The sequence below is a fragment of the Phascolarctos cinereus genome, unplaced genomic scaffold (genome assembly GCF_003287225.1).
Source record: "Phascolarctos cinereus isolate Bilbo 61053 unplaced genomic scaffold, phaCin_HiC Scaffold_2;HRSCAF=192, whole genome shotgun sequence".
NCBI classification, from domain to species: domain Eukaryota; kingdom Metazoa; phylum Chordata; class Mammalia; order Diprotodontia; family Phascolarctidae; genus Phascolarctos; species Phascolarctos cinereus.
The window spans coordinates 382717491-382734583 of record NW_027555625.1 but is presented as its reverse complement, the minus strand read 5'-3'; the positions used below and the strand labels follow the sequence as shown (position 1 = coordinate 382734583).

Sequence of the window (17093 nt, the reverse complement as noted above, 5' to 3'; positions counted from 1 at the left end):
ATTATTAAGTAAACAGAATATTAAAATGTGAAATGCATCAGGGTATTACTTACAAACTGCTCATTTCTCCTTGTGCCCAGACATATCACAAAAGTTCACCAGACAGAATATAAACCCAAAGAATAAATCTCCCCATCTGCTGCCTTACCTTAATTTCCCTTACTGTCACTACTGCGTATTTTCTACCTTGTCAGTGAGGGTGGGGAGGTGTATGTCCCTCAACCAATTAAAATGGATGCACATACCTGAGATCTGTCTCACTAATTGTATCTCCCAAGCCACCGACATAGAGAGTGGTGATGGTCTTGTCATCTGGAGGGTCCAGGCGAGGCATTGTTGAAGCCCGTTTTAGCAGCTTATCTGCCACAGGATCATTAATACCGTAGTATCGATCCTTGATGTTCTGATCAGCAAGAGGATCATCAGGGTCTGTAGGCTTCTCATGTCTACGAAGGAAGATGAAAATTAACAATGCTGACTTTAGAGCTAAGGAAGCCAAAATTCCATTAGGCCATATCATAAGTTTACTTCAAAAGAAGTCACAGAATAGCATAAAATGCTTATCAAAACTGAAAACCACACCCTATTAGCTCTGTTGCACAACCTCCTCCTTTTTTTTTTTTAACACCCTTAGTACCCTTCCTCATTTGTATTGCCATCTAGCTCAGATATGGGAAGGACTACATGGCTCCTTTCCAACTCAAAATGCAACTCTGTATTCATCTTCAGCCTTCCTATTAACTGTAATTCTCCAACACTGCTCCTTTGGTGCCCTCAATTCCTCAATTCATAACGTCCAACTTCACTTTAAGACACCGAAGGAGGATAATCACACCTTTGATCTCGCTAGAAACTTTGCATCTCCAAGAGTATGGACTCTGAAATGCTTTGGGCTAGCCATAATTCCTTGTTCTACCTTTCCCACTTCCTTACTACTTACCTTAACTATGACTTTTAATCCCTTAGTTTTTCAGTGTTCTTTCAGTCTATTAACTCTGTTCTAGCAGCCATACTTCCCTCCTTACAGTCAGCTGCTTCAATAATATCCTCTCTTCTACTTTTCCTCCCTTGACCTTTCACTATTTCCACCCTGCAAACTGGCAACCCTGGGCAGTTTCTACCATTTGTCTTCCCTCATGCCTATTCTCGAGCTGCTAAAATGCAGCTGGAGAAAAATCATAAAACTGCTGACTAGGTCCACTATAAACACATGTTAATTTCAACTGGGCTCTCAAGGTTGCATAGCAATCCTTTTTATTAATTTTAATCCTTTATTACGTTTCCCAAATATTTGTCCCAAAGCTCTTTTGTTCCAATGACTCCAGGTATTTACTGAACACAGAGTATGATGCACTAGTGAAATATATGGTGGGTATTTCCAAGAATTGCAAGGTGAGTTTTGAACCTATTAAAATTCTTCCAAATCAGGTATCTTAACCTAAGGTCTGTGACCTTAAAAAACCCCCCAACAAACTTTGATAATCGTATTTCGATGTAATTGTTTTCCGTGGTAATCCTATGTATTTCATATATTTAAAAATACTATTCTGAGAAGAGTGCATAACAACAAAAAAGGGAAGAAACCCCGATCTAAACATTTTTTTATATTAGATTTTATTGGTGTTTTCTGTTTTTTTAGTATGAGTATAGTATCCCAGGTATCCCTCTCCATTCTACTCTCTGAGAGCCATCCCATATGACAAATAGTATTGCTTTTGGAGAGGAAAAAGAAAAAGTGAGCACAGCTGATTCATATAGTGAAAAAGCCCCAAACTATGTATAAAGTGTAATCCTTGTGGACCTCCCAGCTCCACAAAGGGGTAGGCTGGGGGGTGTCTTCTCATATCTCTTCATCTGATTCCCACTTGATTTTTATGATTTTGTTACACTTTTAATTTTTTGGTGTCATTTTCTTTCCATTTACACTGTCACAATTACTATGTTTATTATGTTCTTGGCTCTGCTTTTTTCACTCTGCATCAGTTCAAATAGATATTTTCATGTTTCTCTATGTTTACTACACACGTCATTTCATACAGCACAGTACTATTCCATTACATTCGTGTACATAATTTGTTTTGCCATTCACTCCCCAATTGATAGGCATCTACTCTGTTTCCAATTCTTAGCTACCACAAAAAGTGCTACTATAAACACTGTGGAATGTATGGGGATTTTAGTAGTCTTATTGATGGCTTCCTTGGAGTATAAGTCCAGTAATGAAGTCTCTGGTTCAAAGGATACGAACATTTTAGTCACCTTTCTTTGAATAATTCCAAAATGCTTTAGAAAATGGTTGTACTATTTCCCAGGTCTACCAATAATGGCCTAGTGTACTTATGTTCCCACAGTCCCAATAACATTAACTGTTGCCATTTTTTGTCATTTTTGCTAATTTGCAGGGTTGTTTTGATTTGCATTTCTTTTATTAGTAGGGATCACGCTTTAAAGAGTATTTTTTCATGCAGTTGTGAATACTCTACAATTCTTTTGAGAACTGTTTGTTCATATCCTTTGACCACTTATCTACTGAGCAATGGACATTATATATATGTATGTATATGTTTATATATCTGTGCATATATGTGTGTATGTATATATATTTGTTAATTTAAAAAAATATTTTAAATACCAAACTCTTATCAGAGAAATGTGCTAAAAAGATTTTTTTCCTCATTCAACCACTTCTCTTCTTATACTAGATGCATTAAAGTTGTTGGTACAGAAGCATTTCAGTTTCATGCAATCAAAATGTTCTAATTTATCTTTTGTGATTGCTTCTCTTGTGTGGTTATCCATAATATCTTCTATCCATAGCTGTGAGAGCTCTTCTAATTTTTTAAATAGTATGATCTTTAATATTAAGGTCATGTATCCATTTAGAACGTATTGTGGTATATGGTTTAAGGTGTTGGATTAAGCCTAATTTCTGCTAGATTTCTTTCCAGTTTCCTGAGCAGTTTTTATCAAATAGGAAGTTTTCCCCTAGGTAAATTATATTTCCCACTTTATCAAACACTAAGTTATTGAGTTCTATTGTTCCTGAATCTTCCTGGTCAGTCCCCTCTTCTTGTCTGTTACTCTTCTCTCTTTTGGGTTTTATCTGGTAATCTATCTCTTTCTCTTTTTTCTTTCTCTCAGCTAATCAAGCAGCTTCTTTCTTCATCTCTTTCTCTTTAGCTAGCCCTGTTCATTAGTTTGTTCTTTTTTTTTTTGGTACCCCCTTTGCAAAGGGGTTTTCTCTCACAACTCCCATATAAACCTTGCCCATTCTCAGCAGTTGGGCTCATCTTATGATTTACTAAAAAACAGACAAACAAACAAAAAGAAAACAGAATCCATTTCCATGAGCTTCTCTTTCCTGCCTTATTCCATTTTATCTCAAAATCCTTGACATCATCCCACATTCTCTCCTCTTTTACTCTAGTCTATGAAGAGTGGTATAGTGCTTAGCAAAAGTGTACATAGCACATAGCAGGCGCTTAATAAACGTTTGTCGACCAAATAACCCTTTATTTGGCAAGGACAACCAATCTACTTATATCCCTGATCTCATGTCTCTTCCATCTCATCCAGCAGTTTGCCCTTGTAATCATCCCCTCTCATTTTCTGAATTTCTATCTTTCCCTCTCTATTGCAGTCTGCTACCTCTATGTTCATCCTTAAAGTAAGGAAAGAACAAATCATTTGACCACACCATTTTTAAGCCACTGTGCTAGATCATTCCCCTTTTCACTTCCAAACTCCTAGGAAAAAAAGCTGCTTATATTCAACTAAAGTTTATTACCTGCAATTCATTTCTCAGCTCCCTAAAATATGTCTTCTAACCTTATCTCTCAACTGAAGTTGCTTTTCCAAAGTTACTAAATCTCTTATTTACCATATCTGGTGGCTCTTTAAAGTCCTTATCCTTCTGACTTCCTCTGCAGTATGCGACACTGCTAATTATTTCCCTCCTTTTGGATATTCCTTCCTCACTGATTTTTCAAGACAGCGTGCCCTCTCCTAGTTCTCTCCCTATATGTCTGGCCACTCTTCATTCTCCTGTGTATGATCATTACCAATGTCCTACCCACTATGTGTGCATATACCCAGTAGTGCTAATCTAGGCCAGCTCTCCCTTCTCTACTTCACTCTTGGGATCTCCCATGGATTTAATGATCATCTCTATGCAGATGATACTGATTTCTCAGGTCCAGCCTTAGCCTCTCTCCTGAGCACCTGTCCTGCATCACATTTCCAAATGGATGTTCCCCATAGATACCTCAAAGTCAGTATGTCCAAAACAAAAGTTATTATTCTGTATCCCTTCTTCCCCCATCTTCTTAACTTTTCTACTTCTGTTAAAGACATTATCCTTTTAGTATCCAAGTCTGCAACTTTTGGGTCATCCTTAACTCTTCCTTATCTTTTACTCTTGGTATCCAATTGCTTAAGTCTTTTAAACATTCATTTTTAAAAAGTATTGATATTTTTGATTTTACATTGCTCTCCTTTCCAAATATCTGTACCTCCCCCGGTCACTCCTTGTCATAAAGAATACAAAGGAAAAGGCAATTTAGCAGAATTGACAGCAAACAAATGACAACATATACAGTGTTCCCATAGTCTTTAAATTTTGTAAAGAAGAGAAGTTAATCACTAAGTCTTGTTGATTTTACCTCCACAACATCTTTATATCTGTCTCCTGTACAATCACATGGCCACCATCTTAGCTCAGGACGTTATTTATCTTCATTAATATGGGCTATTCCAACAGCCTCTTAGTCTCCCTGAGACCAACCTCTCTCCAATCCATTCTCACCATAGTAACCAAACCGATATTCCTAAACCTCAGGTTTGACTATATTAGACTTCTGCTCAAGAATCTCTAGCACCTCTCTACTGCCTTTAGGATGGAAGTTCTAAACCTTTTTTTATGGGTAATGGATCTCTCTGATAATTTGGTGAAGCCTATGGACACATACTCAGTATAATGTTGGTTGCCTACATTCATAATCGAAGGAAATGGTAAATTTCCATTAGAGGTTAGTAAAAATAAAGATGTAATTTTTTTTTTATCCAAGTTCATGATCTCCTGAAATGTACCCATATCCATATCCAGGTTAAGAACCCTTGCTCTAAGATAAAATACAAAGTTTTCCTTTCAGCATTTAAAACCCATCAATTTGGCTCCAGCCTAGCTTTCCAAGGCTTCCTGCACATTACTCTCAAGCACGTACATGATGTTTGAACCAAATTGGCCTATTTGCTGTTTCCCACAAAAAAACCCCACTCCATCTCTTGCCATACCTTTGACAGGCTATCCCCAATTTGGAATATCCCTCTTCACCTAAGCCTTGTAGACTCCTTAGCTTCCGGACCACTTCTCACATAAGGTCTTTCCCTCTGGAAATTACTTTGTATTTGCCTTTCTGTGAACATTACCCTTCCAGTATTATATCTTCTAAATAGAATGGAAAAGCTCCTTAACAGCAGGGACTTTTGTTTTTATTCTTGTATTCCCTGAGCACAAAGGTGCAGCTAGGTGGCGCAGTGCATAGAGCACTGGCCCTGAAGTCAGGAGGACCCGAGTTCAAATCTGCCCTCAGACACCTGACACTTACTAGCTGTGTGACCTTGGGAAAGTCACTTAACCCCACTGCCCAGCAAAACAAATAAATAAATAAGCAAACAAACAAATAAATGAATAAATATAAAAAAAAATAGAGAATACTCTCCAAAATTGGGTCCTGAGACATCTTTTCTTCCTTGTCTACCCTTTAAATCCTTGGTGACTTCAAGTACTCTGATGACTTTCAATATGAGGGTGAGACATACACAAAAGAAATGTGTGTGTGTATAATCAAACAATAAGAAATATGAATTTGGATACACACACACACACATTTTTCTGCCCACCCCCACAGATGGCAAGCAGCCTGATAAAGGTTACACATGGGCAATCATCACATCTCTGCTGCATCAGTTATTTGTGTCCAAGCTGTAATCTCTGACTAGACTTTGGGCTCTCCATATAGTGGACACTTAAAACGTTTGCTAAATTGAATTCCTATTCATCACAATGAGGTACCCTTGCTCCCTTCACCACTTAAATGGTAAGACCTCAGAAAGAAACCCCATCAGGTGTCTCCACGGTAACCAGGGGGAGGGAGCACACACTATACAGTGTGGTGCCTGGCATTCTTGGACCTGACCTGTCACTTCACTGGCATAGGCGGTGCAGTGGATATGCTGCTAAACTTGAGAAAACTCAAATTTAAAGCTTGCTTCAGCCACTTAGTAGCTGTGCGACCTTGAGAAAGTCACAACTTTACTGAAACTCAAGTTTCTTCATCTGTAAAATGGGGATGATGACAGCATCCACACCTCAGTGTTGTTGTGAGCAACAAAAAAGATAATAGGTATAAAGTACTCCGCAAACCTAAAAACTAGCTATCATTATAAGGAACTTCTGATGAGGAAACTCCTCTACCAATGGCAGACCAGCAACTGTTCAACATCCTACAGTCTCATAGTCGCACAGGACACTGAGAGTTTAAATGAGTCACATGGCCCTCGTGTTTTAAGAGATGAGACCTGAATCATTATGGCCACCTGTCTCTCATAAATGCCTTACATGCAACTGACGCTTATTAAATAGATTAACATACTGCCTTTCACATGGACGAACCCCCCCCCCCCCCCCCCGGGCAATTCTTAAGCGAGGCTCCTCTCATACCTGTACGGACACTCTTCTCCCCTTTTACATTCTCCTTTCACCCAGAAGGAACAGATGTGAGGACGATTCCGCTTGTAGTAAGGGGTGGTCCGGGCCAATTTGAGCAGCATGTCACTTGTAGCTGTAGCCTTCCCAAGAACACCAACTGGCCGAGTTCCATCAGAGTTAGAAATCTACAAGAAGATGCCAAAGGCAAGAGAGATCACACCGACAGAGATGACTGGGGCCAGTTCCTAACTCCCATTTCACATCACTTTCATTCAGGAAGCCACAGCATTTCCATACCTCTCGCTCAACATTCTGGGTGTAGTATTCTTTGTTCACATCAGACTTAGGCATGTCATCCTTAAAGGATAGTCCTGCATCACGGACCTGAATAGGTAAGCCTGAAATCAAAGAAGGGAGCTGAGAGAGAAGTTCAGCAATAACCACAAGTCTCAACAACAAACTGCATCTATTGAATATGCACTAAGACTTACGATAGTGACTACTTTTTCAAATATTTAAGGCACTGTAAAGGATAGTCCAAATTTTTATATTGCTCTTGTCACATAAAATACTGTCAGAAATAAAAGTTAGTGTTGTGGCCATGGCTTGGAAATCTTCTAATCAAAAAGAATTTTTATTATAAGGTTATATAAGATTATATTATGTCAGGTTTTGACCTAGAAATCTAGTAATGTGTACTATTTTTTTTTTCTGGTGAGGCAACTGGGCTTAAGTGACTTGCCCAGAGTCACACAGCTAGAAATGTCAAGTGTCTGGTCTGAGGCTGGATTTAAACCCAGCTCCTCCTGGCTCCAGGCCCAGTGCTCTATCTACCGCACCACCTAGCTGCCCCAATGTTTACTAGTTTTACAGGATTACAGAACAATTATAGAACATCAGGGCTGGAAGGGACCTCAGAAGTCATTTAGTCCATTTTTCACCTGAAGCAGGAACCACTTCCACAATATTCCTGATATGTGGTCATTTAGCCTCTACTTGAACACTTCCAGTTATAGAGTTCTCATGATATTCTATGGCAGCCATTCCATTTTTGGATCCTCAAATTGTTGTAACTGAAAACTGCCTCCCTGTAACTTCCAATCCACTAGTTCTGACCTTCTGGTACCGAGAAAAATAAATCTAATTACTCTTTCATGTGACAACACTTTAATCACTTGACTCCAAAAAACCAAGTTAGATTAAACCAAGCTTAGAAAGTATTACTTTTAATTCAAAGCATATGCTTTGAAAAGCACAAGCCCTCTAATACTTGCATCAAAGAAAAGAGATGTATTTGCACCAACAATTTTGCTTGTAGGCTCCAAATTTAAAATTACAATGCTGGGGTTAGCTTCAGTTTCAAACAATTAATATAACTGGCCAACTTTAATTTGTAGAATTTTGGATACAAAAATTACAATATTTAGCAAACTTGAGGTAAGCTTCCTTTATCTAGAACAGAATCTATAGATGTCTATACACATTATTATGTGATATGAAAACCTCTGGGTCCTACTCTCATCACCACTAGAATACCGTCTTTCCTATGTCCAGTCAAATAAGGATCACAGATTATTCTAAGTATCATTTGAACACAGGCAATAAATATACAGATAATTCTTTAGAATTAAAAAAAATTTTTTTGAACATAAAAATAAAAACAAACATTTCCAAATATAAAGCAGAACAGAAAAAGAGAATTCTATGTGAAATCACATACTTATATACAGCTTAAATAAGTATATAAGAACTTCAGGGTACTTTTAAAGCTGTCCTTTTTATTGATATATACAGATCATTTTTCTTTTCCCTTTCTTTTGAAGACTGGGTCTCCCTACCTCATCCAGGTTAGAAGAGCAGTGCCCACTCATGGGCTCGATCCCACTCACTACTGATTGACACGGGAGCTTTGACCTGCTCTGTTTCAGATGTGGGCCAGTTCACCTCTCCTTAAGCAGCCTGTTATTCTTCTCACCCCCACTCCTGGGGGGGATTCACCATACTGGTGCCAAACTTACTGTAGATGCCTGATTGGTTTTAGACCTACTGTGGCTCAGAACTCCTGAGTTCAAGCAATCCACCAGCCTCAGCATTCCTGGTAGTAGGAATTACAGGTGTGTTAATTCTTAACAATCAAGGAATTACAAGGGCATGAGACCTTTTCCCCATTGGCTAGGTTTTCCTGTCTTCCCCCCTTTCCAAAATACTAGAGGTACAAGCTTGATGCACAGTGCAGGCTCTTGAAATTCTTCTCTCCCCATTCAGCAAAAATTATTACTGTGGCATTTTTCATTAACAACCACAATCTTGACCACAGTCCCATACTAATTGTTTTCAGTTGTTTCATTTCAACTAAATTTCCTATGTATCTCCAGGCCCTTCCAAAAAAGACAACAATTAAGTTTCTGCCTCAAAGAAACTTACAGTCTAGTTAAAGGATACAATATACACACATATAAGTAAATACAAGGCAATGTGATTAGGGACAGGGGGCAAATAATTAGAGGGAATCAAAGAAGATTCCATGAAGGAAAGTTTCACTTGAACTGAACTTTAAAGGAATTTGAAGGACTGCATTCCTGACGTGACAGATGGCTTATGTGAAGGAAGAGAGGTGGAAGATGGAATGTTAGGTTCAAAGTTTGGCTGGAATGAAGTATGAGAAGAGGAGTGATGTGCTATAAAGCTGGAAAGGTAGGTCTTGCATAATTGAGGGTGAACATAATAGAGAAAGTATTAGATCTCCTCAGAATCGGATCTCTCAGAAGTTGCTGGCCTGAGGCATGGACAAAGGCATTCATTCTGACTGTTACAGCTCTCTTCTCTACTCCCTAAAATGCTGACACTCAAACTGCTTCCAAAACTTGTACTGGTATTATCAAAAGCATTGCCCTTTCTTAGCATCTCTAGGTCTTCTTAATCCTCTGACAAGTTATTTTTCTTCATTTATTCATTACAGAAATTCCTACCCAGTATAGGAGAGATAAGACATGTACATAAATAAGAAAAGATGCACAAGAATTTAGGGGTAGGAAAGATTACTGAGATCAGGGAAGGTTCAACTAAAACCAGAACAGCTCTTTAAAGTGGTTGTTTTTGAAATTCTCATGATCTCAGTGGGAATGTGACAGCATCATGTTCGTTTTATGGAAATCCTAATGCACAATCTTAAGAATTCAACTGAAACAAGGCAAATGAAAAAAAAAATTAGACGTGGTCTGGGTTGTGGTTGTACGTGAAAAATCCCACAATATGAGAACAATTCCTATGTGACAGACTTCACTTGCCACTCCATCTGGTGCAAATTCATTTATAAGGGTGCACATCTGAGAAGTTTGGACTAAGACTATCCTTGAGTCACAACTAATTACTTCCAGGGCTCTCACTAAGGGCCAAGTGAGATCTAGAGTGGGTCCAGAATGTCCTTCGAAGAAACTGTACCTTCAGGTATCAATCAGATGAAACCACTCTCCAGAATGGTCCTGGAACTGAACCCCAAGGTTAGATTAGAACCAGAGATGGGGTCAGAATTGGTGAAGAATAAGGGGGACCATTTTCTAGGGCACTGGTTGGTTCATCTGACAACACAAACTCACCATATTCTAGGTCCAAAAGGCAGGTCTGACATACATTTTTTAGCTTGCTGCAGGTTTGGCACACTTCAGTCTTCTTAAAACGCATGCGAACACCGGGGCACCAGCGGAACACTGTGAACGGCCTGGCACAAATCTGGAGCACAAAGCCAGAGACCTTTACTGGCCCAGTCCCAGACCTACTAGTACAACTACCTATTCACAGGCAAGGCCTTCTACTTCGGAACAATTATTGAACCAAGAGGGTTGGGCTGGAGTTTAACGTTTCAATAATCTTGCTTTATAATGCTGGAAAACTTAAGGAAACCACCACTGATCAAAAACACCTTTTATCTGTGAGGAAAATTAATATGAATTCCAACTTAACTATCTCAACAAGTATGATCAATTCTGGAGGATGTAGCTAAGAAGAAATAAGTCCAAATTCTCTTTGCCTTTTTGTACACAAGATGAATCAGTTTTTGCCCTTAGATGGTTAGGCTTCCCTTGGTTTCATTCAACACCATTAGAAGATAATCTATAGAAAAAGCTTCGCTTGGTTTCACTCAACACCATTAGAAGATAATCTATAGAAAAAGAGGATACAAATGGCATAGGAAAGCTTTGCAGAAATAACTACTGTTTTTCTAAGTTTATTATCTTTAAGGGCAACTTTACTAGAAAATAGGAAAGTTCTCCAATGCAGATAAACTTACTTTGCATTCTTTTCCATACTTTTCTTTGGTCTGAAATAAAAGAAAACTGTAGTTATTAGGAAGAACACAACCCAGCAAATGTGTCTAGGATCCCTGGCTCTCTGAAGACAAAAAGAGGACAAAAAAAGAGGGATAATTTATCCTAGTTTGAATTATTCAGGAATCCTACCTAATCCTAATTAAGCCACAGGAAAGTTAAGGATCTAACTCCAAGAAATGGAGGGCCACTTATTGCTACCATCACACTAAAACTTCATTTTCTGCCCCCAATTTTCCGCAGCTGTATTCACTATTTAGTCCCTTGTAATCTGGCTTCTGTCCCTATTATATAGAAACAGCTCTCTCAAAGGTCAACCATGACTTTTTTGTTACCAATCCATAGTATTTTTTCCAGTCCTCACATTGTTAAATGATTTAGCCTTTATAATGGTTTGTTCTTTCCCTTGCCTTTCTAGGTATTTCTACTCTTGTTTCTTCTATCTCTCTGACCATTCTTTATCTCCAAAGATAGCTCTTCTCACTCTTTCTATGCCCTTAATAAAAGTGTTTCCCCCTCCTCCCATGGCCAACTGTTCTGAGTTCCTTCTCTCTACACTCTACATCTTGTTTACTGAAGGCCCTCTCATGATCTCGCCTCTCGGTGGATGATAAACAACAAGTCGATCTCGATCTCTGACGTCTCTTCCCGTGTTGTACACTTAACCGCCTGCTGCGCTGCTCCGACCTGATGCTCTTCCTTTGACACCTTAAATTCACTATTATCTAAAGAAGAGCTCAGTCTTTGGCCTAAAAACTGCTCCTTGTGATGTCCCTTTTCTGTCAGTGGCGACACCATTCTTCCACCTTCATGTACTCATGACTTTGCTGTTTTTATCTTTCTCCTCCCTTTTCCTCATCCCACATACCCAATTAGTCGTGAAGCCCTGTCAAATGCATTGCCACACTACCTCTCTCATAGTCATACACCCCCTTGTTATTCCCACTGCTATCAGCTACCATCCAACTGGAGTCCCTACTACTTTTTAGCTCCACCATAAGGTTGGGAGGGAAGGGAAGGTTCCAGTTTCTAATCCTATACGGTTCAATTAGTATCTCCCTGTTTCCAGTCAGTCAATCCAGAAGCTAACAAGCATTTATTAAGCTATGTGCAAAATATTCTACAATGTGGCTAAAAACTACGCCAGCCATTCTCTGCACAAAAATAACAACAGTAAAAAATGATGGTAACAACTCACACTGCACAGCACTTTCAGATTTTATAGCACTTTCCTCACAACAACCCTGTGAGGTGAGTAACTCATGTCTTTGCCCAGGGTCACAGGGAGACCAAGTACGAATCTATGAATAGTTCAAAGCAAATCAATGAACACCAAAGGAAAGTCAACCAAAAGTATTTATCCTATATTTTGGTCAGTTAACATAATAAAAAGAGCTTATACATTTCCATGTAGATACAGGCACCTACAATTGCTAATGTATTAAACTACTTTACACACACAGATAGCAAGAGACACACAACATTTAGAAGCATGCTGGTACATCAGAAACAGTATTACACTCTACCACGCTGATCCTAAGCTCAGCTAAATCACTTACTAGTACTACTACTCACACTTATACAGAATTTGAAGGCTTACAGAATGCTTTACTCATCACCCTGTGAAGCAGGTAATGCAGGTATCATTATACCCACTTTGTAGATAAGAAAACTAAAACTTAGAAAGGTTAAGGGATCCAATCCATAACTACACAACTGTTAAGTGACAGGGGCAAGATTTGAACTCAGGCCTCTAACACCAAGTTGGATGCTTCACTGCACCATGATGCTTCTACTAGCCGAGCTGTATGATCTAAGGCAAGTCACTCAATGACTCAGTTTCTTCAGTGGTAAAATGGGGATAATTGCTCAGCCTATCTAATGGGGTCATTGTCATGATGAAGCTCAATAATTCCATATATACCTATTACATACCTCCTAGAAACAAGGCATTGTGCTAGTTTCTGGAGAAATGGAAATAAATATAAGATAATGCCTGCCCTCAAGAAGCTTACAAGACATAGCTAGGTAGCTCAGTGGAGACACTGGTGGGCCTGGAATCAGAAGACCTGTGTTCAAATATGTCCTCAGACATTACTAGCTGGGTGACCCTGAGCAAGTCACTTAACTGCTACCTTAGTTTCCTCATCTGTAAAATGGTGATAATAACATCACCAACCTCCCAAGGTGGTTGTGAAGATCCAATGAGGTAATAATTTAGCTATAGTTATTACAATCTAATGAGAGAATAAGACAGATACACAAAAGACTGTAACATACTTTAAAATATAATATACGAGATCCAAAAAAGTGTTATGAGAGATTCAAGAAGAGAGAACACTTAGCTGAGAGGATAAAGAAATGACAAATGGGCTGGAGTTTCAAGGAACAGATGAGTTTCAGAAGATGGAGAGACAAAGAAGGGTTTACTATGGGTATGAAGAATAGTGGCAAGAAAAGAAGAAATAGGAGAACAGTTAAAAAAAGCTAGTATAGCTGGAATATAGAGTAAATAACTGGGATTAAGTGTGAAATGAGACTTAGAGAACATGTTGAAGCCTCTTTGTGGAGGCCTTGAATACCAGGCTAAGGAGTTGGCCCTTTATAGATTCTTAGCTTATGAGAGCTGAAAGGCATCTTTAAAGATCTTGTATAACCCCTTTCTTCAAACACAGATGAAGAATCTGAGTTTGTAAAAAGTTACCTGCCTAAGGTAACACAGCTACTATATGTCAGAGTTGGGATTTAAACCTAGATCTGACTCTTAGTTCAATGTGCTTACACTGTGCCATAAAATTAGTATAAAGTCATTGAAGTTGCTTGGACAGTGGACTGATGTGATTAGACTTGTGAATTAGTAAAATGGATTGGAAAAAGTAAAGATAAGAGGCTGGGAGACCAGTTAAAAGGCTATTTCACTAGAAGAGGTAATAAGGCATGAACTAATGCAGTGGTAAACATAGTGGAAAGGAGAGGAGGAATATAAGAATAAGGAGGAATATAGAGGCAGGACTGAGAGGACGTGGCAACTAACTGGTGGTGAGGAAGGAGTTAAAAAGAAAAAAAAAGGACTTCAAGGTTTCAGGCCTGAGTGATTAGAAGAATGATGTGGGCAGACAAAGAAGGTGCTCAGGTTTAGGGGTAGGAGAGTGGGCAGGAAAGATGATATGGACATACCAAGTTTATGATGTCAGCAATATCTAAGGTGGCAACATTCAACAAGTACCTAGAAATGTAGAGCTAAAGGACAGATGTCAGGGCCTGAAATTTAGGACGACGGTTTCTCACCATTGAAGATACCTTAGAGGATTTCCTTCCCCAACAATTCTGACAACTCCTCCAGCCTCTGCTTAATGTTCAGTTATAGCAAACTCACTATCTTTTGAAGCAGCCTCTTCCATTACTGTACATTGTTAAAATGAAAACTGCCATATACTAGCTGTAGTTCTCTCCTCTGAGGCTAAGAACAAACCTTCTCAATCACTTAGTTGCTCTATGTAATCACTGACTCCAACATTCAACAGGTGTGACTTGGACAAGTCACTGTACTTCTCTGAGGCTATAAAATAGGAAGCTTTGCCTCTCCAGTTGCCTTTAGACATCAGAACTGGATGTCCAGCAGACATTCCAAACTCAATGTGTTCAAAACAGAAGTCATTATCTTTCCCCCTCAAAAAACAAAAAACTCCCTCCAACTTTCCCAAAGACTTCTAAGGGCACCACCATCCTTCTAGGCCCCCAGGCTTGCAACCCAGGAGTCAGCCTCGATTCTTCACAATCTCTCATCACCCCTATCCAAGCTCTTACCAAAGTCTGTCAATTTCACCTTTGTAACATCTCTCCAATATGCCCCCTTCTCTCCTCTGACACTGCCACCTCCTTCATCCCCATTCACTTCATGCTTGGGAATACTGCAGTAGCTGCTGGTGGGCTGGCCTGCATCTCTCCCCACTCCAGTTCATCCTCCATTTGGCTGCCAGTGATTTTCCTAAAGCACAGGTCTGACTACATCATACACCCCTGACCCCCTACTCAATAAACTCCAGTGGCTCTCTATCACCTCCAGCATCAACTATAAAATTATCTGATGTTCAAAGTCCCTCATAACCTAGACCCCTCCCCTTTCCACTCATACCTTACACCCCCTCCTTCCCTATAACAGTCTTTGATCCAGTGACACTGGCCTCCTGGCTGTTACCTGAACAAGACACTCATCTCCTGACTCTGGGCATTTTCACTGGCTGGAAATTTCTGCCTCCTGGCTTCTTCCTTCAAGTCCCAGACAAAACCCACCTTCTACAGGACACCTTTCCTAATCCCTCTTAATTATATGGATTATTTCCTATTTAGTCTGTGTACAGCTCGTTTGTACATACTTTGCATGTTATCTCACCCATTAGATGGTGAGGGCAGGGACTACCTTCTGCCTTTCTTGGCATCTCTAGCGCTCAGCACAGTGCTGGGCACATAGCAGGTACCTAATAAATGCTTAATGACAGTGTTGTGAGGTGTAGATAAAGAGCCAGGTTCAAGTTCAGTCTCTGACAACACTGGATGTTTGACACTGGGTAACTCACTTAACTTCTCAGTGCCTAGGTCAGTGGAGTCAAATTCAAACAGAAAGAATTCCTGCCAGGTCCAAGTTGTCTCAGAAAACTACAAATTAACATTATCTGCATTGTGCTGTATTTAACAAGTTTTTTCTTCCCAACATTTCCCACAGCAATCTGTTGGGGATGTAAGTGTAAACTGCCCGAAGGCCTTGAGTTTGATACCTCTGCCTTAGGCAACTAAGTCCTAAGCTGCAGAAGAAATACCTATCTGCACAGATGCGGAGACTCTCCTCATTAGGAGTTTCCTATAACAATGAAACTACCCATCTGTTCTCAAATAAAAATGGGGATGTTACTTGCCATACTTACCTGATGGTGACTGTGAGGACAATTTCATAAACTTAAAAAGGCTACGTAAACGTGAACTATCATTACGCAGCATCAGAAACTCATGCAAAACACTTTAATCAGATGCCAAAAGTTTCCTACTCTACCAAGAAGGTCCTTCTCCTTCCACCAATTCAAACCCTCATCCCCTACTCTGTCTGGGTTTTGGTTAAGTGATCACCTCCTTGCGGAAACTATCCCCAACTATTATGACCCACAGCCCCAGTGCTGCTCATCATTTTTCATCCCAACACTTGGGTGTCAACTATCGAGAGGTAATTCCAAAGACGAGCGCAAGACAGCGTTCACAGAGTAACTCCACGTTACACAGTGCTACATCGTAGAGCGCAGTGGAAAGAGCTGGCCTCACGTGCTTCATACGGTCTGTGAGAGAAAAATGTTTTCTAACCTTCAAGTAGCAAAGAGCACCCGTAAGGGGGCTGCATGATCCTATCACCTTCCGGAGAGCAGCTGAACAAAGCGAGCTGACAGGGACCCTCAGGCGCCGCGCACTACACACGGGGAGCCTCGCGGCTGCGGTCACTTCCCACTTACCATCCGGATGTACGGGTTTTCTCCAAGGCACGTCTGGCACAGAATAGGGAAGTCCTGGGCAAAGGCAAAACACAGAGAGCCGGGTCAAGCCTGCCCTTCCCCCGCCTCGCCCCGCTCGAGCCTCAGTTTCCCCACGCGGGGCACGGGCTCCCCTGACGCGGGGTCAGCGGGAGAGAGGCGGGAGGAGCGCACGGAGGGCCCGGCGGCCCCCGCCCTCCCTAGGACTTCCGAGGCCGCGGCTCCGGCTCCGCCGGTCCCGCCAGCGAGGCCCCACGAGCTCCTCGGGTCGGGGCCTCCTCACCTCCCTCCCTGCCCCGGGCCAGAGGCGCCTCGGCCTCGCCCCCGCCCAGCTCCCGCCTCCGGCCCCGGCGGGCGGACTGCCGTCGCCTCGCTAACCCCCCCCCCCGAGCCCCGCGACTCCTGGTGCCTGGATCCCCAGGCGGGCCCCTTACCGCATCCTCCCAGTTCTGCCTGTTGTAGGTGTTGGAGCCCAGAGACGTCGCCATCTTGGAAGTGGCGGCAGCCACGGCGCTGCCGGCGGAAGTAGGAGCAGCGGCGCCGGCC

At 40.9% G+C, this 17093-nt stretch overlaps 1 protein-coding gene across 3 annotated transcripts in view; it reads right to left on the bottom strand.

The window, feature by feature from the left end:
* Positions 1-17093, bottom strand: part of RBM22 (RNA binding motif protein 22) — a 20993-nt gene extending 3900 nt beyond the window's left edge. Inside the window, exons 1-7 of one of the 3 annotated variants that reach the window (XM_020964241.2) lie at positions 16982-17093; positions 16530-16583; positions 10998-11027; positions 10306-10438; positions 7007-7107; positions 6722-6894; positions 246-446 (exon numbers count right to left, since the gene is read on the bottom strand). In XM_020964241.2, coding sequence (XP_020819900.1) covers positions 246-446; positions 6722-6894; positions 7007-7107; positions 10306-10438; positions 10998-11027; positions 16530-16583; positions 16982-17035 — 746 coding nt within the window. In that variant the 5' untranslated portion in view covers positions 17036-17093. Of the gene's footprint in view, positions 1-245; positions 447-6721; positions 6895-7006; positions 7108-10305; positions 10439-10997; positions 11028-16383; positions 16584-16981 lie in introns of all 3 variants that reach the window. The other 2 variants (XM_020964242.2, XM_020964243.2) reach the window with 2 other exon arrangements.